Here is a 27,945-nt window from a genome sequence, read left to right as displayed (position 1 = left end):
AATAAAAAATGTCTAGATTACTCCCCTCAACTAACTATTGCTAAACTCCGAATAACCCCCTAAACTATTGTTTGGTAAATTTACCCCCTAAACTATACCCTCCAAAATAAAGTGAGGGGGTAAAATGAACTACCACCCTGCAAAATTTGAAATTAAAATTTAACTTTTGTATCTAGAAAATAAAAAAGATAAATTTTATCAGGGTAAAATGAACTAAATGATATAGTTTAGAAGGTATATTGAACCAGATTACAGTTTAGGGGATTATTCAGACTTTGGCTGTATTTGAAGGGAGTAAATTGAACTTTTTCTATAGTAGAAGGAAAATAAATGGCATGAGTTTTAAAGTTAAGTTATGGGCATAAGGATAGTTTTAACTTTGAATAGCTCTGTCCATGATTTCATGAGTTATATTCACAATTTTCAAACACTAGTGGAGCTAGCAGCCATCTCAAATCTGAGGCATCTTTTTTCCATAATGGAAGGAAAAATAAATAGCTATACATAAAGCATCTTTTATTTCATGTTGGAATAAGGATTTAAACCGTTTTAGTTTGGAGCTAGAGACTTGTAAAACAAGATCTAGAATCCTCTATTCAACTTGATTACGAGGCTTGGTGATGATATGGTAGGCAGATATTTGGTTTGTTGGAAGCCACTTTTCCATCTTGCACAAGTGCGTCCAAATTCTTAAAAAGTAACATACAGAATACACTAAATTTCCATTATAAAATTTAGAAATCATATTTATGAACTTCAAGAGATTATATTTTCTTGTTCGGAATTGAAAAATAAATGGAGAAGTTCTTCATATGAAAATTATCATACAATATATCCCACCACCATGATACCCATACAATATATCCCACCATAATGATACCAACTTTATTATCATTCACAAAAAGAATTCTTAATCCTATAAATACCAAGGTTCTAAATAGTCGATTATAGCTGCCAGGAAGGGCAGCCGCTATGGCGTTTAGCCCACTAAATACTGGCTATATCCCGTTAAATCCGTAATGGCAGCCCTGCCACTAAATACCTTAGCTGGCGATTTAAACCATGATAAATACAAAATAACACGATAAGCACACTAAAAAATTATGGAATTTAGAAATCATATTTAGGAACTTCAAGAGATCTTATTCTTCTTGATGGAAATGGAAGAACAATGGAGAGGCTCTCACATTAAAAGCACCAGAGAATATATCCCATCCTCTTGACAAGGACCTCAGTTGGCGGATAACAAAATACTGTTATAAATTAACTCTAGTGTACTTATTTTACTATTGTGCATGAAAGGTGTTCTTACGTGCTATCTAGATCAAAGACTTGTGTGCACCTACCTTAAATAAAATAACAAAAATCATGAAAAGTACACGGGATTTATAAATCATATTTAGGATTTTCTAGTCGTGTTCAAAGAGTCTCAAACTTGCATCACGAGAATATATTTTTAAAACTCAAATCCTGAATCTAAAAATTCCAGCTTGACAATACCACAATATTCAGACTTGCTTGACGATGCTACCATTCCAACTCCGCTTCAAAATCAAAAAAGGAAAAAAATGCTACCATTCCAACTCTGAAACTGAAAGTCTGAAGTCAGCGTTTCATCGGGGACTCGGCCGGTCGTCGTCCAAACGAAACCCACCCGGCCACCCGTCTCCCTTCCCTCCGGGCTCCGGCCCTCCCCCTGTCCGCGCGTCGCCTTTCCACGCCCGCATCCACCACCACCTCCACCTCCACCTCCACCCACTCGACAGCGACGCCGCCGCACAGGAACTCAGGAACCCCTCTCGCCTCTTCCCGCGACAGCGACGGCCGGTCGCTTCAAGTGACCTAAGCACCCGCGCCCCCTCGCTCCCCCTCTTTTCTCCCCCCCCCCCCCGGCCCCCGTCCCTCTCCGCCCCTATGACCTCTTCCGCCCCCCCGAACCCTAGCCCCGTCCCCGTCCCCGTCCCAGTGCCCGTCCCCACCCCGACCCCCACCGCGAACGGGAGCGCCTCATCGCCCAAGGACCAGCCGCCGCCGCAGCAGCACCAGGCGGGCGGACAAGAGGAGTTAGCACCGGTGGATGGTGGGTGCGCCGAGGCGGCGGAGGCTGGAGTAGTAGCTGGTGTTGCGGGAGAGGCTATGGAGGTGGATGGGGGTCCTGGCTCGGGGGATACGGAGGCGGGCGGCGTGGTGGGAGGGGGAGGAGGCGGTGGGGTGGGCGGAGGAGGCCAGCAGGCGTCGCCGGCGACCGTGTTCCGGATCCGGCTCAAGCAGTCGCCAGCGAGCCTCCGGCATAAGATGCGTGTGCCCGAGCTCTGCAGGAACTTCAGGTGCAGGCAGCTGAGCTTCCCGAGTGCCAGAGCTGATTTTTGTTTTTTACTCTATTGGTGGTCGATGAGAATTATGCTTCTGGTGACTTCAGAAGACTTCAATGTCTCGTGCTCTTATGCTTGAAGTTGTGATGATGGGTGTAGATGTGTAGTAGATCGTGGAACCGTTGAGTTATGTAGACCAAATTTGGGATTACGAAGAGGGTATGTTTATGTGTTAGTGTCGGTTTAGAAGGTGGTAGATTTTTTAGGACTCAGCTTGCATGAACTTTGAAGATATTTCAGTACTGTTTTCTTGTTGAAAGGCATATTTGATTAGTCCTTTAGGGTTACAGGATATGCATGTGCTTATGTTTTTAGCTTAGCTTTGTTTTGTTGTGGCAATGACTGAAGTTTTGTTGCTTATAGCAATATATGAAGCTGTGTGCTTCGTCTTGTTAGTCTAATTTGAATGACAGCAGATCATTCTAGCTTGTTGGTGGAATAATTCCTTTTTAACTTTTTTATAGTGAGATGAGATTTTGATGGGGGTCAACCGCCATTGATCTTAAAAAAAATAATTGTTTCTTTACCATTGTTGTATATCTGTATGTGCCAACTCTCGTAACATGCTACTGCGTTCCGGAGCTGACAGTTCTTATACCTCCTCTGACGACTTGTTAGGATAGAGGGAGAACAATGGTGGTAGTAGTGGGGAGCAGGGTTGATCCAAATCGTTGGGTTTAATTAAATCCAAAATTTCCTGGAACAATCCTTCTCTCTAGATACCTCCTGAATTCTAATTGTCCTAACAATGTGCATTATTATCGTTACTTTTCTGGTTTTCTGTTTCTGTAACCTATTTACCTGGTATAGGTGCCAGTTTGATCCTAATGTTACATGTAAACTGCTTATTAACTTTGAATATTGGTGGGCCTTTCTTCTGCAGTGCGGTTGCTTGGTGTGGGAAACTAAATGCAATTGCTTGTGCATCAGAGACTTGTGCACGTATTCCAAGGTTTGATTCCTTCAACTTCTTTCTCTGATTTGTTTTGTCCCTTGATTGATCTGCACACATACAATCTATAATATTTAAACTATGAGGGCTGTCTTAGGTAGTGGAGCCTGTGGTAGAAAGTGCAGTTTCTTTACTCGAACAGAAACTGCAGATGAGAGTCCTTCTGGTAAAATTATAAGTAATGTACAGGTAGAGTAAAACTGTACAAGTACTTTATAAAGAGTTCCTTAGGACTCCAGGAACAGGGCTACATACATCAAAAGAAAGGAGGTGTGGACTGATAACATAGAAAATCAAACATGAACATAGGTAAACTAAGTGTAGTAAAACTGAGATCCCAATGTCAATTTCTAGCAAAAAAATGTTTGAGTATTCACCCTCTTAGTGGAATTGTTTTATCCATTGTTTTTGGGTATGAAATTTTCTTTGCAGAAAATAATGTGAATTTATTTCTCCAGCTCCAATTCGAGTCCTCCATTTTGGATCCCTATACATATCATGAATCCAGAGAGACCAACAGAATGCTCTGTATTCAATGTGAAAGCAGGTACATTTCTATTTTATCTGCTGCGCAAAATATTTATAGCAACGGTCTCCTTGCATGCTGTTCTTTGCTACACAAATGCATATGTCTCAAATTTCAACCCTTATTTTAGTGGTGTAGTTGTACTCACTACTCAGATTATGACTGTGTACAAGAAGATGCAGATCAAGTTCGATATTTTATTTTGTCCATAAGAACATAGATTGGGATTCTTTCTGAAATTATTACAACTCATCTGAAATAAATCTATCTGTTCACAGCATGTTTCACTGTAATGGTATTGTCAATTGAACAGATTCTCCACGTGACTTTGTTCAGTTCATTGAATGGTCTCCGCGATCCTGCCCTCGTGCATTGCTAGTGGCAAATTTTCATGGACGCATCACAATATGGACACAGCCAAATACGGTAAGCTATTCCCTTGAGATGGTCTGACCATTTCTGTTGGAATTCGCTTTGTAGTTTTTAGTGTAATAAGAACTGAGTTTTTCTAGCAGGTGTCTTTTCAAAGTTTATATATTAAATGCCATCAAATCTTCTCATATTAATCACCATTTTTTGTGGTGAAGGGTCCTGTAAATCTTGTACGCGACGCCAGCTCGTGGCAATGTGAACATGAATGGCGTCAAGATCTTTCTGTGGTGACCAAGTGGTTGTCAGGGGTTTCTCCGGTACATTGCTAACACACATAATAGTGTTAAACTCCATGCTGCTTACTTTCACCATATAACATGCCCCTTATGTTAATGCGACAATACATTTGAATGATCCTGTTTTCACAGGTCAGATCTCCTGAGCGTAATAGATCATCATTTTCTTATTTCTTAAACACAATGCTCAATTAATTGTAGTATTCGGTTGAGATCCAGATTGCTTATGTTATACCTCAGTATATACATCTGAATTACCTTTAAAGGGTATTTTGGTATTCCTATATTAAAAAGTGCTACTACCAACATAGATGTGCCTTGGTTAAAGTTGTTAATCATTTGCAAAGGAAGATGGAATCATGTCTCGGAATGTTACATCAAAAAAATAAAATAATGCTTAGAAGAGGGAGTAACAGTATTGTGAGATTACTTTTTTGACTTGAAAGAATTTGATTCTAGATAGAAGAATAAAAAGCTATGAACCTGTACTGCTGCTATTTTTTTTTTCTTGATCCTGCAGTATAGATGGCTTCCCGCAACCTCCACTAGTTCAAACATGAAAACCTTCGAGGAGAAATTCCTAACCCAACAGCCTCAAAGTTCAGGTTGGTGAACCAAATGGAGCATATTGCTGAACAGATTGATTTTGTGGAGTCTTTGAATTTAAACATTCACTTTACTCTTAAAAATCTGACTTAAACTTGTTGTTGCAGCAGGATGGCCAAGTATTCTATGCGTTTGTTCGGTTTTCTCATCAGGTTCTGTTCAGCTTCATTGGTCACAGTGGCCTTCTCAAAACTCAGCACAGCCTAGATGGTTTTCTACTAGCAAAGGGCTTCTAGGAGCAGGACCCAGTGGCATAATGGCTGCTGATGCTATTGTAACGGAATCTGGAGCTTTACATGTTGCTGGAGTACCCCTTGTTAACCCATCCACTGTAGTTGTTTGGGAGGTGATGCCAGGACTTGGCAATGGTATTCACGCAACTGCAAAGATAAATGCAACAAGCTCTGTTCCTCCGTCTTTGAATCCTCCTTCCTGGCCTGGTTTTGCTCCGCTAGCGGCCTACCTATTTTCTTTGCAAGATTATCTTGTCTCTGAGGGCGCACAAACAAAAAAACAGACAGAGAATGAGACTACTGAGGCTGCATCGATCCATTGTTGCCCAGTTTCTAATTTTTCAGCTTATGTCAGTCCAGAAGCGGCTGCCCAGTCAGCCACCACTACTACCTGGGGGTCTGGGGTTACTTCAGTTGCTTTTGATCCGACTCGTGGAGGATCAGTCATTACAGTTGTAATAGTTGAAGGTGGGAGATGAGCTAGTTCTTGATATAATTTCCTTTCTAAAGTCACAGTGATAATCCAAATTTATTCTGAAACATGGCATGAACCTGATTTTAATGATGTTCTCCTACCCGTCATGATCATATACTCTGCACATCTCCAAAGACCCATCCTTCTCCCCACCAAAAAGGAAAAAGAAAACGTACATCCACACACTTATGTGTACACACTTAAGTTAACTATATATGTCCAGAACTGAAATTAGAAGAGAGAGATGGATCTCTGTACACTTCCATGCTCTCAAATTTTATTTGGACTACCATGTTTCTTACATCCTGGGCCATAGTCTAGAGAACATGATTTCTCAATCAGCAACTATCCAATCAACATTCGTCTTACTTTTGTTTTCTTTTGCATCTGTTGGTGTTTATTTATTTATTGATGATCTTTAAATTACTTCTTGCAGGGCAGTATATGTCTCCTTACGATCCTGATGAAGGACCTTCCATCACTGGATGGAGGGTGCAATGCTGGGAATCTTCGCGGAAACCTGTTGTTCTTCACCCAATATTTGGAAGCCCTACTAGCTTTGGTGGGCAACCTCCCATGCAAATTGTTTGGTCCACTAGAGTTAACAAAAACATTCCACCAACAGAGGACCTTAAAAATCCTCAAACATATGTTCCAATGCCAACAACATCAGATGAAAGGAGCTCCTCCGAGTGCAGTGTTGACAGAGCAAAGAGACTCAGCTTTGACCCTTATGATCTTCCAAATGATGTTAGACAGCTGGCTCAAATAGTCTATTCTGCTCATGGTGGTGAAGTTGCTGTTGCTTTCCTCCGTGGAGGAGTGCACATTTTCTCAGGTCCAGATTTTGATCAAGTTGACAGTTACCATGTCAATGTTGGCTCAGCTATTGCTCCACCAGCCTTTTCCTCCAGTAGTTGCTGCTTGGCATCAGTTTGGCATGACACGCTCAAAGATCGAACAATACTGAAGATAATACGTGTGCTTCCTCCTGCAATTCTTAGCACACAAACAAAGGTCAACACAGCAGCATGGGAACGGGCAATAGCAGATAGGTATGTCACTGAATTTGTAGATGCTGGTTCTTAACTAATGTGATTTGTATTCTTGATCATTAGATAATTTTGTATCTCTTGTTGGGGTTCATGTCTGGCTAACCCAACTTGCTTGAGGGCAAAGGCTTTGTTGCTGTTCTTTTATCTCTTTGATAATACTGTCAGATTTTGGTGGAGTCTGTTGGCTGGAGTGGATTGGTGGGATGCTGTCGGTTGTACACAGAGTGCTGCTGAAGATGGTATAGGTAGGGGCATTGCTGGTGATGATATTCTTTTTATGTGTAGTTTCTGCTATCCAATTGGTATCAATTTTCTTGTGTTTGCCTGTTGGAAGCTGAGCTATAGCAATAAAATTCAATCTCATGTGCAACACTTCATACTGTAGGAGGAAGAATAATGGCTTGTATTCCTTCAAACCCAAGAAGGGTGGGATATATAGACCCTATACATAGGCCTCTAGATGGGCCTCTATACATAGGCTCACATATACACCAACACCCCCCCGCAGTCTGAACTACCGGCGCAGCGGTGTTCAAGACTGGACAACAAGAAAACCAACACACCCCCCCGCAGTCTGAACTACCGGCGCAGCGGTGTTCAAGACTGGACAAGAAGAGAGTACAAAGGGCAAATACCCCCCACAGCCACAACTAGCCACCTGCTACGTTGAGGCTGGAGCGAAACTCCGAGAAGGTCGAGGAGGGTAGTCCCTTGGTGAAGATGTCGGCAAACTGGGAGGTAGTCGGGACATGGAGTACCCGAACATCACCGATGGCGACCCTGTCTCGCACGAAGTGTAGGTCGATCTCCACATGCTTTGTCCACTGATGCTGGACGGGGTTGGTGGAGAGATACACGGCGCTGACGTTGTCGCAGTAGACGAGCGTGCTCTTGGCGAGCGGGCTGTGGAGCTCCGCCAAGAGCTGTCGTAGCCAGGACGCCTCTGCCACGCCGTTAGCGACAGCACGGTACTCCGCCTCGGCACTGGAGCGGGAGACAACCGGCTGCCGCTTGGACGACCAGGAGACCAGGTTGCCGCCCAGGAAGACGGCGTAGCCGGAAGTGGAGCGGCGAGTGTTTGGACAGCCAGCCCAGTCAGCGTCGGTGTAGACAACCAGCTCGGCAGGGGACAAGCGGTGAAGCACCAGGCCGAGGTCCACAGTGCCACGGACGTAGCGGAGGAGACGCTTCAGCGCAGCAAAGTGTGACTCTCGAGGATCATGCATATGGAGACAGACCTGCTGAACAGCGTAGGTGAGGTCCGGCCTGGTGAAGGTGAGGTATTGCAAAGTGCCGGCCAGACTCCGGTAGGCAGTAGGATCAGCCACCGGATCACCTAGATCAGCAGACAGCTTTGCCTGAGTGTCGACAGGAGTGGAGCAGGGCTTGCAATCAGTCATCCCAGCTCGCTCCAGAATATCAAGTGCGTACTGCCGCTGGTGAAGGAGAAGACCAGACTGGCGAGGCTCAACAGTGACGCCCAAGAAGTGGTGGAGCTGACCGAGATCCTTCATAGCAAACTCCTGCTGCAGAGAGGAGATGACACTCTGAAGCAACTGCTGACTGGAGGCTGTGAGCACAATGTCATCGACATAGAGCAGTAGATAGCCAGTCTCATCCCCACAGCGGTAGATGAAGAGAGACGTGTCAGACTTGGCCTCGGTGAACCCCAATGTCAGCAAGAACGTGGCGAACCGAGAATACCAAGCCCGAGGAGCCTGCTTCAGACCATAGAGGGACTTGTTGAGCCTGCAGACCATGTCCGGACGACTGGAGCCCACAAATCCCGCCGGCTGAGAGCAGTAGACTGTCTCTGACAAAGTGCCATGAAGAAAGACATTCTTCACATCCAGCTGGTGCACAGGCCAAGAGCGTGAGAGCGCAAGCGGGAGGACCGTGCGCACAGTAGCATGCTTCACCACTGGACTGAAGGTCTCATTATAGTCCACACCAGGCCGCTGGGTGAACCCCCGGAGAACCCAGCGAGCCTTGTCACCACATTGCAACCAGACGGACGCGGCACGAGGTCCCACGTCTTGTTGGCGAGAAGAGCCGCGTACTCCTCTTCCATCGCGCGACGCCAGTGAGGATCCGTCAAGGCGTCGCGGACAGAGGAGGGTACCGGAGAGACCCGCGGCTCTCCCTCGGTGACGGAGAGAGTCGCGGCCTAAGACGCCATCCGCCGAGTCACCATGGGATGGATATGCCGAGGATCCCGATGGACGACTGGCGGGTGGTATGCCGCCGGCTCGGCACGAGAGCGAGTTGGCGGAGGCGGAGGCGGCGGAGGCTCCGGTGTAGATGGCGGCGGCGACGACTCCGGTGTAGGCGTCGGAGGAGCCTCCGGAGCCAGAGTCGGTGCCGAACGACGCCGGTACACTTGCACCGGCTGAGCGTACCGCGGCGGCGCCGGAGTCGGCGCCGGACGATGCTAGTACACATGCACCGGCTGAGCGTACCGCGCAGGTGCAGGGGAAGGCACCGGGGCCGCGCGTGGCGCAGCAGGAGACACCGGGTCCGCGCGCGGCACGACCGGAGGTCTGGGGGCTGCGCGTGGCGCAGCAGGGATCACCGGAAGCGGTGCCGGTGTGCCGGGAAAACCTGCAGGGAAAGGAAAGACAGGTAAAGGTGGCCCCCAGACCTTGCCGTTGCCGTTGAGGAGACAGGTAAAGGTCGTCGCGCGAATCATCCGCTCAGCCTTGCCGTTGAGGAGAGGTATACGGACAAGACATACACAGCTGAACACCCTGAGAGAGGAAGAAGGAACGGGAGGTGGAGTTATCGAACTCACGCCCATTGTCACACTGGACGGCCTTAATGGTGAGGCCGAACTGAGTGGACACCCAGGCAAAGAAGTGGAGGAGGGTGGGGAAGGTCTCAGACTTAGCGCGCAAAGGAAAAGTCCAAGAGTAGTGTGAGAAATCATCAACCACCACCAGATAGTATTTGTAGCCAGAGAGGCTGAGAACAGGAGAGGTCCACAGGTCACAATGAACAAGATCAAAGGCATGCGTCGCATGCGAAGAAGAAAAAAAAGGGAGTCGAACATGACGACCAAGCTGGCACGCATGGCAGAGGTGCTCAGCAGGAGCCCTAGTACACGGAACATCGGTACTACGACTGAGCTGAGTCAGAACGTCGCGGCTGGGGTGACCAAGACGGCGGTGCCAGGTGGTGGAAGACGGCGTCGCGGCAAAAGCGGCAGACGAAGAAGAAAGGCGAAAGTGGTGCAGCGGAAGACGGAAGGCAAAGGGTGTAAAGGAGCCCCGGGCTATCACACCGGAGGAGCGGACGCCAGGAGGCCGAATCCTTTACAGTAAGACCAGAAGAGTCAAATTCGATGGAACATGAATTGTCAGCTGTAAACTGACCAATGGAAAGAAGGTTATGAACCATCTGAGGAGTAACAAGGACATTGGGAAGAAGAAAAGAACCAGGAGCAGAACCCACGACGGTGACAGGAAGATAAGACCCGTCACCAACCATGATGAAAGAAGGACAAGAGGGGTGTGGGGGTCGGACAGAAGAGAGGATACTGGCATCAGGGGTAGTGTGGAAGGAGGCACCCGAGTCGGCGATCCACTCGGTGCTGACCGGTGGCGTCCGTCCCATGGCGCTGAAGGACTGCGCCAGTGCGGCCTGGTCCCACCCCTCAGGCCAGGTCGGCTGCAGGCTGGGTGGAGCGGGCGGGGTCCAGAACGGCGCGAACAAGGGAGCAGCAGCGGCGAGCATGGCCGCCGGCTGGGGCTGAGGACGAGGGCCCCCCTGACCCTCCAAGGCCAGGTGCAGGAGTGGGAGCCGGAGTCGGTTCCGGAGTGCCGAGAGCACCACCACCACGTCTCCTCCGCCGCCGACGCCCTCGGCCTCCCCCACCCTCGGTCTGGCCGGTGGGAGGAGCACCAAGGAGGGGGTCGGGCGGGTCGATCCGGGGTCCAGATCCAGAGGGCGGAGCCTGGTGGGAGGACGAAGCGCCGTGCTCGGTGAAGGGGACGACGGGCGGGACAAGGAAGTAGGGCTTCTCCGCGGCGACCCGACGAGTGAAAGCGTCGGCCGCGGAGCGCTCGCGCTCCCGAGCGAGGGCAGCCGCACGGGCCCACTCCTAAGTCGCCGCAGTCTCGGACTTGGCGGCGAGGAGGTCCACGGCGAGAGCCGCGTCGGCCGTAGCAGAATTGGCGGCCACCGCGGGTAGAGGCGCGGCGGCGGCGGCGCCTTGGGGCAGCCACGCGCCGGGGGTGGCCTGCGCGGGGTCCCTGGGCGCGACGGCCTGCGCGGTGGCGAGGGAGGCGGCGGCCCGCGCGGCCAGCGCGGCGGGCGCGACGGCGACCTGCACGGCGTGCGCCTGTGCGACCTGGACGAGTTTAGCCTCGAGGTCCCGCAGCATCTCCTGCGCGTGCTCCTGCGCGGTAGAAGGGGCGGCGGCGGCGCCAGGCACGCCCGCGCCCGCGGCCCTCGCGTCCTGGGCTGCAGCGACAGCGGCGGCGCCTGGCGCGCCCGCGGCCCTCGCTCCCTGGGTGCGGCCAGAGGAGAGGCGGCCGCGGCGGGCCCCCCGGATCGCCCCTCCCCCCGCGCCCGCAGGCAGAGGAGCAAGCACAGCAGCGCAGGCGCGCAGGGGGCCACGCGGCAGGCGGCGCGCACAGGGGCGGTCTGGGCCGCGCACGCCGGCGGCGGCGGCAGCAGGGGCAGGCAGGGGCCCCGACGTCCCACGACAGCAGCAGGAACAGAGGTCGGGGCGGCGGCGGCCCAGGCGGCGCTCGGAGCAGAGTAAGGGAGGGGAGGGAAGGAGGAGAGAGGAGGGAAGGGCGGCAGCTGCGGCCGGCCGGCCATGGCCTGGCGGCGGCGGCGCCTGGAGGTGGGGAAGAAGAGGAATCTAGGCTGATACCATGTAGGAGGAAGAATAATGGTTTGTATTCCTCCAAACACTAGAAGGGTGAGATATATAGATCCTATAGATGGGTCTCTATACATGAGCTCACATATACACCAACACAGACTACAATCACATTCTGGGGTTTATGGAGGTTAAAATTACTTTTGTTTTAACATTTTGAACTGCTTTAGTTAAGACATGCCTTAGTGGAATAAATATTTGGTTATGCTTATTTATTGTCTGGAAGATTGCAAATGATAACTTTGAAGCGGTTAACTTTGGATTTGGCATAAAGTTGTCCTTTCAGTTTTTATTCATGTAAACTATATTCCTTTGTACAATATTAGGTTATTTCCTGTTACACGATTTTCTATCCAAATAAAAATGTGTTTAATGCTTTAGTCTGTTTCTAGCATCTGATCTGTTTAACGCCTCCAATATTTATAATCGTCCATGGATAACTCAGTTATTTGTTTTTTTTTCCCAGTCTCACTTAACAGCGTGATAGCTTTTCTGGATGCGGACTTCCATTCTCTTCCGACTATGCAACAGAGGCAGCAGCACTGTCCTGTAAGTTGTTGCTTTTGAGTTTTGACAAACTATATATACTAGATCAACTTGGTATCTGATTGTTTATATCTTTCTCTCTTTTACACCTGAATTTCTATGTTGCCTGCACAGTCTTAATCGCAGTCAATTCATCATTTACCACAGTGGTCATACCATCAGTCACCAGTTAAGTTTGATTGAGACATTTAGTGTACAGTTCTTGGCTTCTTCCTTTCCTGCACATGGCCCACTTTGTCTTTTGCTTGCTTCCATATCAACTAGCACTTTCTCTTTTGCTTGCTTCCATATCAACTAGCCATAGAACATTTGAGTGCATTGTTACAGGCCACGATATTTTTTCTTTTTTTCTATTTCTCATTATGCAATAGCAGGGATAAACCTTATAACTGAAAATACAATTCTATTCTATAATACATCACTATTACCTTTAACTAATAAGGCAAAAATTATTAGTCGCTCTGGTATAAAGCAATCTGTTTAGATATCTCTTTTGCCTCCTTTTAGTGTTGGAGTTTCTACTCTGTCAGTAAATATGGTTGCATATTGAAGTGTATGGCTGTATACAAGTAGGAAAGAAAATAGAAGATGCAGCAAGAAATTGCAGCACCAAACCACTGAGTGTGTGTATTTTCTGTGTGTGAGCTCCTGGCAGGGATGGTAATGGATCATGGCCCTAGTGCTCTCTTCACAATCCAATTTGGCCCTTATGTATCTTTAGCTCAAAATTGTATAAGAAAAGAGCCCGGCCCTTAAATTATCTAGGATAAAATTTGAGGCCCTTTACCACCCCAGCCTCCTGGGCTACCTTTGAGCCTTCTTGGCTTTCATTATCATGCTAAATTTGGGATGTATATAAACTTGTGCAAAGAGGAAAAAGGAGAAATCAGGCTGTACAAGTTTTTGTTCCGGCTCAAATTGGCATGATGATAGATGCTTGCGTACTCTGTCCATCCGTATTCTTAGTTGAATTTTTCATATACTAGTTTAGATGCTACCATGTTTGGTAGCACGGTAGCACTAGACATTTGCTTGTACTTATACCTTTTGACTTCAATGATTAAGAGCTTGTTGAACTACATTTCTTCCTCGTGATTAATGGATCTTTTTTTTGAAAAGTTTGTGATTAATGATTTACTTCATGCAGAACCTCGACAGGATTAAGTGTAGGTTGTTGGAAGGAACAAATGCCCAAGATGTCCGAGCACTTGTGTTGGACATGCAAGCAAGATTACTTCTGGATATGCTAGGCAAAGGAATTGAGTCTGCCCTTATAAATCCATCAACTCTGCTACCTGAGCCCTGGCAAGCTTCCAGTGATATGTTATCTAGCATTGAACCTGACAAAATGACTGTTGAACCAGCTCTACTTCCAAGCATCCAGGTTTAGCTGTCTACTTTATGCGAATTGGTTTCATTTAATTGTCATGGAACTTAAATTCAGCTATAGTCCATTTCTTTTGTTCTTGAGTTTATTCTTCTAGGACTTGCCACTGAGCAGTATTTGTAATTTTGTATTCTTTATCACTTCCACATATATATTGCTTTAGTTGTGTGACGTGAACTCATGTTCAATGCCTGTTATACTTTGCCAAAATTGATGTATTATATAGTTTTGTAATGGGCGTATTAGTGTATATAAGTACAGGTTATCTGCATAGAAATTCTTCATGTTACTTTAAACATAGCTTATTTTTTAGCATCCAAATGCAGGGTTATGTTGATGCTGTTCTTGATTTAGCATCACATTTCATCACACGCTTGCGGCGTTATGCAAGTTTCTGTCGAACTCTGGCTAGCCATGTTGGACCATCTTCTACAACAGGCACTTCTAGAAATATGGTTACAAGTCCAACAAATAGTTCCCCTTCGCCATCAAACAATCAAGGTTAGTTATGCCTACTCTTGCTAAAGCTTGTTCTTTTCTTTTGTTTCCACACAAAAAAATAGCATGCTGAACTTACGATTCTCCATTGGATATTTTAGGCTAAAGTGTTTGTTTACTTCCAATTTAGTTATGCTCACCTGCAAATTTCAGGTAATCAAGGGGGAGCGACATCTGCACCAGGCAACTCACAAATGCAGGAGTGGGTCCAAGGTGCAATTGCTAAGATTAGTAACAACTCTGATGGTGCTGCCACTACAACACCAAATCCAATGAGTGGGAGGTCATCGTTTATGCCCATCAGCATTAATACGGGCACATTCCCTGGCACACCTGCTGTTAGGCTTATTGGGGATTGCCATTTTCTCCATAGATTATGTCAGTTGTTGCTATTTTGCCTACTTTTCCGGAGAAGGCAATCACCAAGGTTACTCGCAAATGCACAAAAAAATCAAGATTCTGCTATCCAGAAAATACAGCACATGATGAATGCTAAGACAGAGGACAGCAGTACAACAGTAAGGTCTGGTCTAGGGGCTGCCAAAGTAGAAGATGGGCAGGCAATGCGTGGTGGGCAATTTGCTCTTGGAGCAAAGGGTCCTGAAGAAAATCCGATTGGAAAATCTGTTAGAATAGGTTCTGGCAACGCTGGCCAAGGGTATACTTCAGACGAGGTGATTATCAAATTATCGGCAAAATGCTTTGTTTTTTCCGTAACATGGGATTTGTTCGATGGAAATACACAACATTGTATGTTTATTAGTGAATAGCTGCAAATTTTTTTGCTTTTATTACACATTTCAATATTAATAATATTAAATGAATCTTTGGGAGTTAGTGTGATCGGAGTGGGATCAGTCATTTGGCATTTGAACTTCGCTGTAGTAAAAAAGTTGACAATGTTCTAAGTGGGCTGAAATACTTCTTTTGACCTGGACCGGGATGGAAACAACAATGTTTTGGCTTGTGCATTTCTTTGGAAATAACTAGTCTTAATTGTTATGAGAAAACACATTTCGATTATAACCATCATGCAGTGCTATTGCATCTCTACGTTATTTTTGAACCCTTGATTTAATTATTTAAGCAGTTTTAAAATTTGTTGCAGCACAGATAGGGGTTTGATTGAATAATTTGCTTATTTATGATATTTAGTTATTTGCCTGGTTAGTTTACAGACTTCTCTCTGTTCTCTGAGAAAAGGATTTCTTTTGTCTAGCTTATATCTAATTATCTGCTTAATTTTATTTCATTATTGTAGGTCAAGGTCCTTTTTCTCATATTGGTTGATCTGTGTCGAAGGACATCTACCTTGCCACATCCATTACCTGCTTCTCAGGTTGGTTCCAACAACATTATCATAAGGTTGCACTACATCGACGGCAACTACACTGTGCTTCCCGAGGTAGTGGAAGCATCTCTTGGTCCCCACATGCAGGTATTAGTCTAACTTTTCATGGAAGTTTCTATTAGTTGCATTTGTATACTTTTTATGTGGGCATATTTTGAGCTTCCATCATATGCCAGTGATGGAGTATAAATTGATGTTCAAGTGCACCTCAATTAGAGATAGTACAGTTTTTTTTCCTGTTTTGTGCTGAACTCAGGACTGACTCCTTTAAAAGTTTATTGTTTTTCTGTTAGCCGAAGCTATTCATTTTGTAGTTGTCTTTGAAGGAAACATGCACTGTTATGGTCATGGCTAAGCATGCCATTATGGCATTTTCAGTAGCCCCTTGATGCCTAGGTCCAATGCTATTTTGATTAATTATTTCCCATATCTGTGTAGAATATGCCTCGTCCCCGAGGAGCTGATGCTGCTGGTCTTCTACTTCGAGAATTAGAACTGCAACCTCCTGCTGAAGAATGGCATAGGCGCAACATGTTTGGTGGACCATGGTCAGAACCAGATGATTTTGGTCCATTGGATAACATGCCTCATCAAAAAGTCGGTGGTTCCATCAACCCTCATTTGTCTGACATGGAAGAGGACTATGGGAATTCCCTTGGCGTTCAAAGTCTTTGGCCAAGAAAGCGCCGGTTGTCTGAAAGGGACGCAGCATTTGGTCTGAAAACATCTGTTGGTCTGGGTGGATATCTAGGTGTCATGGGATCTAGAAGGGATGTTGTCACGGCTGTGTGGAGAACAGGTCTGGATGGTGAATGGTATAAGGTGAGTATGCTTAAAGTTGCTTTAACAAAGGCCAGTCGAGAGTTCTTTAACAAGTTATTTGGACATGTTATGTGTTCTTATGAATCATATGTTCTTTCCAGTGCATACGATGTTTGCGGCAAACTTGTGCATTTGCGCAGCCCGACGCCCCAAACCCGACAAATGAACGCGAGTCTTGGTGGATCAGCCGGTGGAGCCATGCGTGCCCAATGTGCGGGGGCTCATGGGTGAAAGTAGTTTAAGTACTGGCTTTACTGACAACTTCGCTCCATATAGCATTCTTGACAAAATATGTATCAGCATTGTGCGTTTTGCATCTAACGCTAGATTATAGGTTCAGGCTGGAGGATCATGGTTGGCCTGCAGAGATCAGAGCAGATACACTTGGCCTAACTACTGTGTATGGCGCTGGGTAGAAATAGGAGCAATTCTGCAGTCCGAACCATGTGATGATGTGACTAGCATTTGCGTCATGCTGTCTTCGTGTATATATTATTAAACAATGGCATTACAGTTCATCCGCTACATGGTTACTGGTGAAATTGAGTTCTGCTTCAATGTTTGCATAAGATGAAATGAAATTTCGGTGCTTGGCTGGAAATAGTCTTGACACGGACTTATGCGTGTACTGTGGAGAGATGCTTCTTCTGTGGACGCCAAAAAATCTCGAGAAGTACCTTTCATTCTCATTTCATATTTGCTTGTGAGAGGGGGGCGGGGGGCTATCGAATTTCCCATTCGAGGTAAGACTACATCCCCAAACCTCGGATACCAATAATCTTATGAATGCCTGAAGATTTTGTACGTAAGCACAAAATTGAGTTGGTGTTTCAATTGTTTGTATTGAGCCACGGCCCGCCGGGAAGCCTCGGCCGCGAGGACGCGCTCAAGCTTTGCTTTTTTAGAAAATGGAACGTCATTTATCTATATCTATTACTAAAATGAGTATGCTTTCACCTCAAATTTTGGTTTAGTCCGTCTTGTGTCATTGATATATGAATCTTAGTCTATTCCTATGTGGGTCTTCCACGTCAAAAGAAGCTCGTAAAACGTATGAAGCGCAGTGACGACTCCATCCTGGGAATTATACGCTCGCTGTATATCTTCCAACATGTCCGTTTGCTTGGCCTTGGCTGTAGCTGCTGCCAGCAGCAATGCGGACCCGATACTGATAGTTACCATTGAGAATTCACGGGTGAGAATTCACCGATGAAATTTGGACGCCGGCACATCGAAATCTACTCCAGTGGTTTAAAATTCATCGAAATTTAACTTTCTGAACACGTCTGATACTGATTTCTGTAATAAGAATATGCCAAAATCGCGATCCAACTTGAGACCGCCGAATCGTAGCCGTCGGTTTTTATCAGCGGTGCTGCTCGGTTCAGCTCGGCGGCCGCCGCGAGCGCGCGGATTCCCGAACCGAAGCCGCGTCCAGAATCCAGATCTCTACCCCCGCCCCCCCCCCCCCCCCCTCCCATCTCCGGCGATGGCGTCACCCTACGCCGGCGGCGTGCAGTCGCCGTCCCCGGCTGCGGCGGCGCATCAGCAGCAGCAGCAGAACCACTCGCTGGCGTTCCGCGTGATGCGGCTGTCCCGCCCCTCGCTCCAGCCCGACCCGGCCGCGCTGCTCCGCTTCGACCCGCGCGACGTCTTCCTCCCGGAGGACGCGCTCACCGGCCCCGACCCGTCCGCCGCCGCTGATTTCCTCCACGGCCTCCTCCACCCGCCGGACCCCACAGCCACCGTCCCTGGGGAATTCACCTTCCGCGACCGCTTCCTCCTCCGCGACCCCGCCGACGCCCTCGCACTGCCGGGTCTCCTCGTCCTCCCCCAGTCATTCGGGTTTGCTTCTTCCCTCCCAAGTCCCGATTCCGGAGTGTTCCGTGCCGCTCCAGGTGCGGCGATTGCTGATTTTGGCGTGCTTGTGTGGGTGTTTAGGGCCATCTATTTGGGCGAGACCTTCTGCAGCTACATCAGCATCAACAACAGCTCCAGCTTCGAGGCCAGGGACGTCGTCATCAAGGTGTTCTATCCAATGGAACCTCTTTTCGTCTCACAGTTTTTAAAAATGCATTTAAACTCTTGGATCATTTCTTGCAAATTGGATTTAAATCGGGTGAAGTTTTGTGGTTGATCATAATGTCTGTACAGTAGGTTAAACTAACAGGTTTCTGCATTTGCTCTAGTGTCAGAAATTCAGAATATTGAATATGAGCGATGGGGTGCTCTCATGAGCCAAGCTTTAGATCAATCACTAAATAAATCAGTTTACTTGTTTCTCATATGCTATATATCCACATATTAGATGCTTTTGATGTTGCTTTAGTGCTCAATTGAGGTTAGCTTTGCTGTTAGATTGGCATATTTCTCTCTGTGTCAGTACTTGTGGTACAGGGTTACCTTGAGGTTTGCAAGCAATAACTGGATTCAATTGTGTGTGAGTTATCATCAAATCAAACAACTAACTGTCTGATGACTTGATGTGATGACAAGATTGATAACCTAAGATTCGTGCAATTTCATGCTTTTGATCTTATGGTCAAGACACCCTCTACAGCATACCTCACATTGTTTAATTTCTAAAATATTACTTTATGTTACTTTTGCATCCTTGTAAACTGTAAATGGCCATATGCTTTTTTATTGATAACTTTTGCATATACTTGAATAAAAAATCATTTCCATTGATATAATCATTGCAGCAAGATTTTACTTCATACCCATGATATTTTTCTAAAAAAATGTATTATTCACTATTTTAAAATATCCAATGTGTTTGACTGGTGCTTTACTTCCACTAGGCAGAAATACAAACGGAGAGACAGAGAATACTTCTTCTAGATACATCGAAGTCCCCTGTTGAGTCAATTAGATCAGGGGGTCGATATGATTTCATTTTGGAGCATGACGTCAAAGAACTAGGAGCACATACGTACGTTCCTTTGCATTTTCATTTTATGTGTATGTTTCTCATTTGCTGAAAGCAATATTTGTAGTTGATTTGCTCATTTTGTGGTTGAATCCAGACTTGTGTGTACTGCTTTATATAATGACGGTGATGGGGAGCGTAAATATCTTCCCCAATTCTTTAAGTTCTCTGTTTCAAACCCATTATCTGTAAGGACAAAGGTAACTAGTTTCCAGATTTTATTTCTGTCCAATACATTCTGTATGTATCTCATGATCTCATGATTGATAGAACAAGAGAATGATATTATACAAAATTCATGTCAATAATTTTTCTGCAACTTTTTCCTTTTCAGGTTCGCACCATCAAGGTAGGTTATCTCTTGTTTTGAGTCCAAACAACAACTGTAAGTCCTTTGTTTAATTGTAGATGCTGTCTTTAGAAATGTTAATCAGTGTATATTGAAGGTCATTGCACATTGATTATTATTACTTAAAAAACGATTCACAATTACAGCCTTCTGATCCGTTGCGTTTTTTTCTTTGCTTTGCTTAAAATTACACTTCACATTTTTCTTGCGAATTTGAATAGGCCTCATTCCAATTTTAATATATCTACATTTTGTTTTAACAAATTATTTTCATCAAGAGTTAGTTGGGTGTATTTTGTTGTTAAAACAACAGCTTGTGCTGTTTGAGTGTTTGTTATTTTCTGCCTTATTGCACACTTGTTAATTCACCATGACAGTCTTCTGTTTTATATCGTTAGTCTATGTTGACAGGACATTACATATCTGGAAGCCTGTATAGAGAACCATACAAAATCAAATCTTTACATGGATCAAGTTGATTTTGAGCCTGCCCAACAATGGAACGCTACAAGATTGGAAGCTGATGAGCACCCCTCAGCAGTGAAGTCTGAAATAGGGTAATTCAAGCACTTAAAAACTATTTATTTTGATAAGAACACACTATGGCTATGCGAGCATGTTGAGTGGCACGTATGTTCTGGCATTTTACTGTTGCAGTTTAAATATGAATGAAACAAACACTTTTTTTCAACAAGGATTTTATTAATTTCAAGGAACATTACATCAAGCACATTATATGATTTGGGTTCCATTTTTCATGTAGGGACCTCTGCAAACAACCTATCCTCATCAGAGCTGGGGGAGGAATATACAATTACCTTTATCAGCTCAGATCATCATCTGATGAGGCTGGTCAACCCAAGTTTGAGTTGAGCAGTATACTTGGTAAATTTCAGATAACATGGCGGACAAATCTGGGTGAACCAGGCCGTTTGCAGACTCAAAACATTCATAGCACTGTTAGTGAAGTTCCTGCTTCCATTTTAAAAATATTATTGCTGTGTTTGAACTTTACTTTTGTTAGTTATATTATCTTTTTTCGCTCCATCATCATTGAATTGCTTCTGTTGTATATAAGTTTTTTTGGGGAAATTCCATTGTATATAATTGTTACAACTTTATTTCTTTCAGCCAACTGCAAGCAAAGATGTTGATCTACGTGCCGTGAAAGTTCCACCTATCATATATGCAGAACGACCATTCATGGTAAATCTTTGTGTGCTTTTCTTTTTAAGCATACTAGATTACTGTTGCCTGGAGAGTCATCTTAAGGGTGACGGTGCAGTTACTTTTCATGCATGATAAATTTACTTTGGCATTGATGTATTATAGTTTACTTATGGGTCTTTTAAAATTTCAGATTTAGCATTCTTAACCAAATTGGAAAATATATTTTCTTTTTCACTTCTCTTGTCCAGTGTTTTCAAGAAAATATTAGATGGAGGTCAATGATGCCTAGAGCCACTTAGGCTCTTAGCTTTATGGCTTCTTGTTATAAAATCAAGTCTACCTGAATCCATTTTCTCGTTGTATCTTGCATAATTAATTGCAACTGTGCCATAAACTTCAAGAAGGCAAGCTATACAGCAGGATGTCAGGAATCCTGTTCCTGTATTATTTTGCTCCATTCACCTCATTCCACTTTTATGTTTCCCCTTATTTTCTTTTCAATAGCACAAGGTTCTAAGATGTCTATGTTTTACATTTAACAAGTTCACCTCATGGTCCTATTTATCTGGATGATACCCACAGTAATCTGCTCTTACCCAGTACCAACAGGCTCAATGTTAAGAGTTTACTAATGTCTTAAAATTTAAATTGCACAAATTCAAAAGCAGTATTATTAGAAGCTCAGTGACGGTATTATCACTTAGCAAGGTTGTTTTCTATGTATTAGGAACAGTATCTAAAAGCTTGTAACTTAACTTGGCCTTTAGTCATCACTGTTTTCTTGTTAAATCTGTTAGGATTTTATCTTGGTTTGATCCCTATGGCAGCCAGCAAAGGTCACATTCTGTGTTATTGGTTTCAGACGTTCAGTGATATTTTAAGGGAACTTGAAGTAGCCCCCCTTACTTTGCATTTCCATGATTTCTCTATTGCTATGAATGAAGTCATGTGATTAGGGCACTAATTTTAGTACGCAATAAGATGGTTTTCACATTTATACTGCAGTTGTCTAATGGACACATCTTCAGGTCAATCTTTGTCTTACAAACCAAACAGACAAAACTGTTGGCCCTTTTGAAGTATTTCTAGCTCCAAGTATGACCGGTGAAGAAAGAGTTGTTCTAGTCAATGGACTACAGAAGTTGGTTAGTTGCTTTATTTGCACGTTATTTTTTTTATTGTGGAACATGGTTAGATTAGGTGCTTTATTTACCAATGATTTCATTAGAATACATTTTTGTGGTGATAGTTCTGTTTATCGGCGCGTCTGTATTTTTCAAACAGTGAACCCCCCAGGGGCTGGGGTGGTAGCGTGTGTCTTGGGTGCGTGGTGGTGTGTGTAACTTGGCTATTTTGGCCTTTTTCCTCTTTTTAATGCATTGATATGCAGCTCTCCTGCATATTCGAGAAAAAAAGAACACACATGGGGGCTTTCCAAATTTTAACATCCGCATAAACATTTATCCTATGGAATTGAGATCAGCATTCTACTTGCTTTGGGCTTTTACTTAAACAGTTGCCCTTTATTTAGGTGTGCATTAATTAGTTAAATATTGGTGATGGGTAATAGATTTCTGATTTTTAAAAAGAAAAAAAATAAAAATGTTTGACAGAGAATTTAGAAACCATACTTTGGGCTAACAATGTGCATAGCAGGTGCACATTGTTAATATTAGCTGGATTCCCCCAACTCTGATAATGATTATTCTACATTATTAAGCTTGTTTCCACTCAAGTTATTCTTTAATGGACGATAGCTAAAGCGAGAAAATCATCGTATCGGAATACACTACCAGCTGATGGCAGCTATTTACTTGAGTGGGCCTTTGCCTCTCTATTTTTGTAATGAACATAATGCTGGCAGCATGTTTTCTTATATCCTGCTTTACATGCGCACAGATTTTACCTTTGGTGGAGGCTTTTGAGTCTATCAAATTTGATCTGGTGAGGAAATTATCTGAATTCATAAATACCTCCTCTCTTTTCAAAACTCAATTGTCTGCCAGTTTTTAATTGTATTTCAGCCATTCATGTCTTCTATTGATAATCTGATAATTTGTGGCATTTGTTGATTAGGAAAGCCTAGGTAGATAAATGAGAAATTAACACTGCTCTCATGTCTCTTGGATAGAAGCATGCTTAAAGTGAAAGCATACTATCAAAAATTAGTAACTATAAGTGACCGTAGAAGTCTATCCTTTTACTTTTGCTCTCATCTCAACTATCATTTTACTTCTGCATGTCCTTGCCTGACCATACAAGTCTATAAGTGAGAGATTGTGTGTTTCTTTTTTCTCTGGCCAATAAAATGAAACGTTCTCCCCCCTTTATGACAATAGAGGTGAAATGACTGTCTTTGCAACAATATGCAGAGCATGGTAGCCACCCAGCTAGGAGTACAAAAGATTTCTGGAATTACCATGTACGCCGTGCAGGAAAAGAAGTACTATGAACCTTTGCCTGACATAGAGGTACAAAATCATGTTTATTCTGTGAACATTAGCACGGTAGCACTTCGTATTGTTAAGCAGCCATCAATCATGGGAAGTCATCCTCCTGTTCTTTCATGAAGCTGCTGAAACCCTTCCAACACATGTTTCTGCCTTGCAGATTTTTGTTGATGCAGAATAGAATGCTGCATAGAGAGATACCTTTACCCCTTTTTCCTTACCATGGGAGGATTACGTAGCTTGCATTGAACATGTTGCTGATGTAATTGTGTTTATTGAACAGCTGATACATCCGGTTGTAATTAACACTATCAATTCATTTCTATTGAATCCTTGTAAGAACAGGTTGGTTTTGTTGACCTAGTATCAGGATTTTGCCTGTACTCTTTGCAAGCATTTAATCTTGCATGCCTTTCAGACGATTGAAGGTTGCAGGCTTATGAATTTTGGCCATGAAGGGTGCTGCATGTTCCTCTAGTGCTGTTAAATGCTTTCTCACTCAATCGAGTGCAAGCACATTCCAAACAGTCACAACAGTAAAAAGATCTATATCCCTGCTTAATACATTGCAGAATGCTGGCAGGTGATACGTTGCAAAAGGGCACACCACCATATAGATGAAACCACAAACCAACCCAGAGGAGAGATGCCCTAGTTTTCCCAAATGTTACAATGCACTCTGTTCGCTTGGTTGTGGCTGGTGCTGTTTTGTTCGCTTGGCTATGGCTGGTGTTGTTTTGTTATGAAAGAAAAGTACGGGTGGCTGGTGCCGATTTGGTGTAAGAGAAAAACACTAACGGCTAGTGGGCTGATTTGGAGCAAAGGATGCAAAATAGTTCAATCCGACAAAGTCATAGAAGCAACGATCATAATATGAATGGTTTGTAGCAAACGGCCACAAATTCTGTGGCGGATAACGAGGGCACACGACAATACACCACCGACCGTACAACAGACGGATCCACAAACCAATCCAACCGAGATAGTTTCACTGCCTTACAAAAGACCAGGTCATAACAGCAATGACGAGACCGATTTTGCAGCAATGACAGTTCCTTCAGCTGAAACTCATCAGCGGGGAGCCAACGTCCGAGATGTCGGAGAGCCTCTGCCGTGAGCTGGATGCCATCCCAAACTCCTCCAGGTCCGAGATGCTCTTCCGCTTGTTCGCTGCCTCTGGTTTCGGCCTCTCATCGGACGCCTCCAGGATGGGGCTCAGCGCCGGCTGTTGCTGCAGCTGTGAAACCATCGCCTGAGCTTCGGCCACTGTCGCGGGGTCGTCCTCTGATGTGTAGAGTATGTTCTGGATAGCATGGACGACCTGAGGACAGAAGACACATCACCACCATCATCAAAACACAACTCTAAATAATGGATAGAACAAGTACTTGTTCAGAAGTCTTTCAAATGATAGGAGACACTGCAACTACTCAGTACTCACCGGCACGTGCTCAACTTCAGGGCTCTGGCACAGGATCTCAATGTCCCGCAACTTGGAGAAGTAGAAATCTCTCTCCTTCTCGAGGCTATCCACCAGGAGCTTCAGCTCGGTGATCTGCAAGCCATGGCACAAGTCTTCATAATGTTGCATATGGAGAACAAATTTGGAGAAACATTCACATAGACTAATTTACTAAGAAATAACCTGTTCATCATAAGCTGGTCCGCCAGAGTTGGCTGGTGACGGTTTAGCACTGCGTTGTGGCGCATTTGCTGCTTGTCCACTCCCCCGCTTAGCGCCATGTGATGAAGGTTGAGTCTTGTGTCCTGTAGATGTAGACTTGGCCGGCGTTTGAGAGGGCACCGATGTTCTTCTGTTGGTTTCTTTTCCACCTTTGCTGCTTTCCCTTCTCTCAGAAGCATTGTAGCTGTTCGTGTCATACAGAACAGGAGAATAAATGTAAGCATCCAGACAATTTCTTACAGTACACAGATCAGTTACATTTGGTGGGAATCACGGAAACTAAGTACTGGGAAATGTTCGAACTCAATTCATCTACAGACGATAAATAGTGACCAGATCAGTGATTACCTGGTCATGAAACCACCACTAACAGAATCACAGTATCTTTTCATCCACTGCATAAACTCCAAATTGTCAAGAGGTCTTCCTTTGATGAGTTTGTTCACCTCTATGTGCTGAGACAAAGGAAACGACAAAGAGTAAGAGCGCAGTTGTAGCAAAAGCCTGTAGAGTAGCAACTAATAACCTAAACAATAAAAGCTACAATGCTAATTCATGATTTCAAAAGTTCCTAGCGGTATGAAGAAAAGGATCTAGGAATGCAGAGTGTCTGATTCTTCTTGTCACATTCCAACATTACGAAACAACACGGCATGGGGGAAAATATGGTAAGAAGATTATGGCGGCATCAATCTACTTTGAATTAGCAGAGGAAACTAGAAAATTTAAGATCCCTTTATGTGATCCCAAAACTAAGCAATAGCCTAAATGCAGGAAACCCACCAAAATTCTTTCTAAGTAATAGCCTAAACGCAGGAAACCAACCAAAATCGGTTATGAGAAATACCTAGCAAAATATGGCATGTAAAGTGTAAACTTATTACTTTAGTAGCAGAAATCTAATGTCCATGATGTGATCTCGCACTGGGGCGGCAGCAAGAGGGGATACAAACCAAGCGGGGACTCACCTTGGTGATCTTGAGTTTGTTGAACACGTCCTGCAGGACCTTGTAGTTCTGGATCATGTCGTACTCTGTCTTGGCGTCGAAGTTGACCTTGTGCATCGGCACCGCCCCCGGGTGCGCCGCGTCCATCAGCTGGCACGCAACCGCGCCCGACGCCGCCTGCAGACCACCGAAATCAACCGCTGGTTTTAGCCTCTCAGGGACTCGCCTCGCGCAGAACCCACCCGACCCCAACCCATACAAACGGAGCATCCTCCCCGCAGATCCGAGAAACCTCCGGCACCACACCGGCGCGAGCACCCCATCCAGATCGGGAACAGGAGACGCGGCCGTCGCTTACCTCCTCCACCTTGGAGAGGCCGAGCTGCAGCGTGGTGTTGATCCACGCGAGGATCTCGTTGCGCCCGACGAAGTAGGCGCCGTCCATCATGCCGATGTTGCTCGCCGCCGCCGCTCGCGAGGTTCGGGGGATGGGGAGTGGGGTGGAGGCGTGGAGCGGGGTGGGAGAACGTGAGGAGGATGGATGGATTTGATATTTCGAACTGGGCGGCGCCCGCGGCCCGGGCCTGCTTGAAAGGGAAGAGGAGGGCATCGCGGTCGGACGATTCTGCCCTCGGCGCGGGCCAGGCGAGGGCGCGGGGCGATGGTGGACGGCGGGATTCGGTGGACCGTTGGGACGGGCGCGTGGGGGGCGGTCTCGTGATTCGCCTTGGGTTAGCTGGAGCCAGGGTAAAGCGTACGCGCTTGGGGAAAAATATTTTGCCGGGAGCCCTTGCTGGGTTTCTAGTGAATATCCATGCGGGCTCCATCGAATTACTGGTGGTAAATTCCATAGGCTTTCGAGTCATGTGCTGGAGAAAAATCGTCGATAACGGCATCACAAATAGGTATGACTGTATGAGATGTTAGGAGGACGGCTTTCAAATTGCATCTCGACACATGTTGCGAAAGCGTAAATGCATAGAGCAGCAAGGTCTCATGTGCAATTATCATCCCCTCAAGAGTGCTTCCGGCTCTGTTTATGCTTCTTTTTTTTTTTTGAAACGCTCTGTTTATGCACTTGGAAAATGGAATGGGCCAGTGGGGCGCTTCCATTGTAGCCGAAGTTAAACACCCCCACGCATCATTTCTGGATGATGTCATTATACAATACGTGAATTAAAAGTAGGTTAGTTGGTTAGTTTTCTTGTAAGAAATCTAGCAATCATGAGCGCAGGCGCAACTACCGTAACCAACATAAGTGTTGTTAGTTTTATGGTTAATTTAATCTTTCAACGACGACACACAACATGCACGTCAAATGCACCTATGGTATCTCTTGGAAACATTCATATAGGTAGGTCTGCTATCGGGATAGGTTAAAATGGGTTTAATGAGTGAGTTTTGATGTGAAGTATATTTGGATGTCAAAATATATTTAGTTGCCATTTGATTTAGGGTGAAGTAGGTTATTTAGTTGAGCTTTTGGATTGAGGTGGATTGCTATTTGATTTCTGTAAGCATTAGGGTGGAGTGGGTTTTAGCTCTGTTAGCGTACCTACGTATAGGTGAGGTATGTGCAAATGTTGTTACACAGGAGTATATATGCTCGTCTATTGCACAATATCATCCCCATCTTTACTTTATGCGTAAAAGTGAAGCTTTGAGATGTTATTGGCTTATCTATTCCCCATCTTGTTGGCCAATGATCGTATCACCAAGTTTTGAACTTGAGTTGTGTTTTTTAATCATGAATATGTCCCAATTTTTTTTTAAGAAAAATGAACAAGTCACTGAACCTTGGTCTCGAATTCTCTATTCACTTGACATAGATGCTTAAAACCATTAAGTTTCAACGTGCAATATTTATCTTGAAAATGTGTTTCTGTAAAATTGTACTTATCTTGCAAATGGCCAAAGCGTGTTTCATCAAAATTGTAGTTTTAGTAGTATTTGAGAACAAAAAGGCTAGTAAAATCATATCTTGCAAACGACAAAAATGTGAAACAGAATAGGAGCGGAGTGACTTGTATATCT

At 44.9% G+C, this 27,945-nt stretch overlaps 3 protein-coding genes across 5 annotated transcripts; 2 read left to right on the top strand and 1 right to left on the bottom strand.

The window, feature by feature from the left end:
* The first annotated feature begins 1,899 nt into the window (after positions 1-1,899).
* LOC120692144 (mediator of RNA polymerase II transcription subunit 16-like) lies at positions 1,900-16,948 on the top strand. Of its 2 annotated transcripts, none has more exons than XM_039975387.1 (16): positions 1,900-2,327; positions 3,256-3,324; positions 3,783-3,871; positions 4,164-4,276; positions 4,438-4,539; positions 5,039-5,123; positions 5,235-5,825; positions 6,269-6,887; positions 7,053-7,132; positions 12,242-12,324; positions 13,469-13,705; positions 14,035-14,209; positions 14,360-14,880; positions 15,468-15,644; positions 15,996-16,379; positions 16,481-16,948. In XM_039975387.1, exons 1-16 carry the CDS (start codon positions 1,915-1,917, stop codon positions 16,619-16,621), a joined length of 3,879 nt encoding a protein of 1,292 aa, XP_039831321.1. In that variant the 5' UTR covers positions 1,900-1,914; the 3' UTR covers positions 16,622-16,948. The 2 variants fall into 2 exon arrangements, with proteins under 2 accessions (XP_039831321.1, XP_039831320.1); XM_039975386.1 differs by having other exon boundaries at positions 5,232-5,825.
* An 892-nt stretch (positions 16,949-17,840) lies between these two features.
* LOC120690924 (trafficking protein particle complex subunit 13-like) lies at positions 17,841-23,720 on the top strand. Of its 2 annotated transcripts, none has more exons than XR_005682049.1 (12): positions 17,841-18,224; positions 18,321-18,405; positions 19,184-19,314; positions 19,409-19,511; positions 19,646-19,660; positions 20,072-20,217; positions 20,424-20,619; positions 20,792-20,866; positions 21,836-21,975; positions 22,730-22,774; positions 23,203-23,301; positions 23,441-23,720. XR_005682049.1 is itself a non-coding variant. In XM_039973841.1 (12 exons), the coding sequence occupies exons 1-12, from the start codon at positions 17,869-17,871 to the stop codon at positions 23,459-23,461; spliced, it is 1,389 nt and encodes a 462-aa protein (XP_039829775.1). In that variant the 5' UTR covers positions 17,842-17,868; the 3' UTR covers positions 23,462-23,720. The 2 variants fall into 2 exon arrangements, 1 of the variants encoding a protein (XP_039829775.1); XM_039973841.1 differs by having other exon boundaries at positions 17,842-18,224; positions 21,859-21,975.
* Positions 23,721-24,116: 396 nt separating this feature from the next.
* LOC120692747 (microtubule-associated protein RP/EB family member 1C-like) lies at positions 24,117-26,534 on the bottom strand. The gene is made up of 6 exons (XM_039976131.1): positions 26,270-26,534; positions 25,933-26,088; positions 25,313-25,419; positions 24,926-25,148; positions 24,722-24,835; positions 24,117-24,601 (listed from the first exon to the last, which is right to left on the bottom strand). Exons 1-6 carry the CDS (start codon positions 26,519-26,521, stop codon positions 24,338-24,340), a joined length of 1,116 nt encoding a protein of 371 aa, XP_039832065.1. The 5' UTR covers positions 26,522-26,534; the 3' UTR covers positions 24,117-24,337.
* Positions 26,535-27,945: the final 1,411 nt, after the last annotated feature.

Source organism: Panicum virgatum, chromosome 9N (assembly GCF_016808335.1).
Source record: "Panicum virgatum strain AP13 chromosome 9N, P.virgatum_v5, whole genome shotgun sequence".
NCBI lineage: Eukaryota > Viridiplantae > Streptophyta > Magnoliopsida > Poales > Poaceae > Panicum > Panicum virgatum.
This window is presented reverse-complemented; position numbering and strand designations above follow the sequence as displayed.

What these genes read in the sequence shown, in the direction of transcription:
- LOC120692144 (XM_039975386.1), top strand. Translation starts at nt 1,915, where the DNA reads ATGACCTCTTCCGCCCCCCCGAACCCTAGCCCCGTCCCCGTCCCCGTC. An exon ending in CTCTACTTCCAAGCATCCAG is followed by an intron (nt 13,706 to 14,034) that starts GTTTAGCTGTCT and finishes ATCCAAATGCAG; the next exon opens with GGTTATGTTGATGCTGTTCT. An exon ending in TTCGCCATCAAACAATCAAG is followed by an intron (nt 14,210 to 14,359) that starts GTTAGTTATGCC and finishes TGCAAATTTCAG; the next exon opens with GTAATCAAGGGGGAGCGACA.
- LOC120690924 (XM_039973841.1), top strand. Translation starts at nt 17,869, where the DNA reads ATGGCGTCACCCTACGCCGGCGGCGTGCAGTCGCCGTCCCCGGCTGCG. An exon ending in CCAGGGACGTCGTCATCAAG is followed by an intron (nt 18,406 to 19,183) that starts GTGTTCTATCCA and finishes TACTTCCACTAG; the next exon opens with GCAGAAATACAAACGGAGAG. An exon ending in ATGCAGAACGACCATTCATG is followed by an intron (nt 20,867 to 21,858) that starts GTAAATCTTTGT and finishes ACACATCTTCAG; the next exon opens with GTCAATCTTTGTCTTACAAA.
- LOC120692747 (XM_039976131.1), bottom strand. Translation starts at nt 26,521, where the DNA reads ATGCCCTCCTCTTCCCTTTCAAGCAGGCCCGGGCCGCGGGCGCCGCCC. An exon ending in ACAAACTCAAGATCACCAAG is followed by an intron (nt 25,420 to 25,932) that starts GTGAGTCCCCGC and finishes CCTTTGTCTCAG; the next exon opens with CACATAGAGGTGAACAAACT. An exon ending in CTGAAGTTGAGCACGTGCCG is followed by an intron (nt 24,602 to 24,721) that starts GTGAGTACTGAG and finishes TTCTGTCCTCAG; the next exon opens with GTCGTCCATGCTATCCAGAA.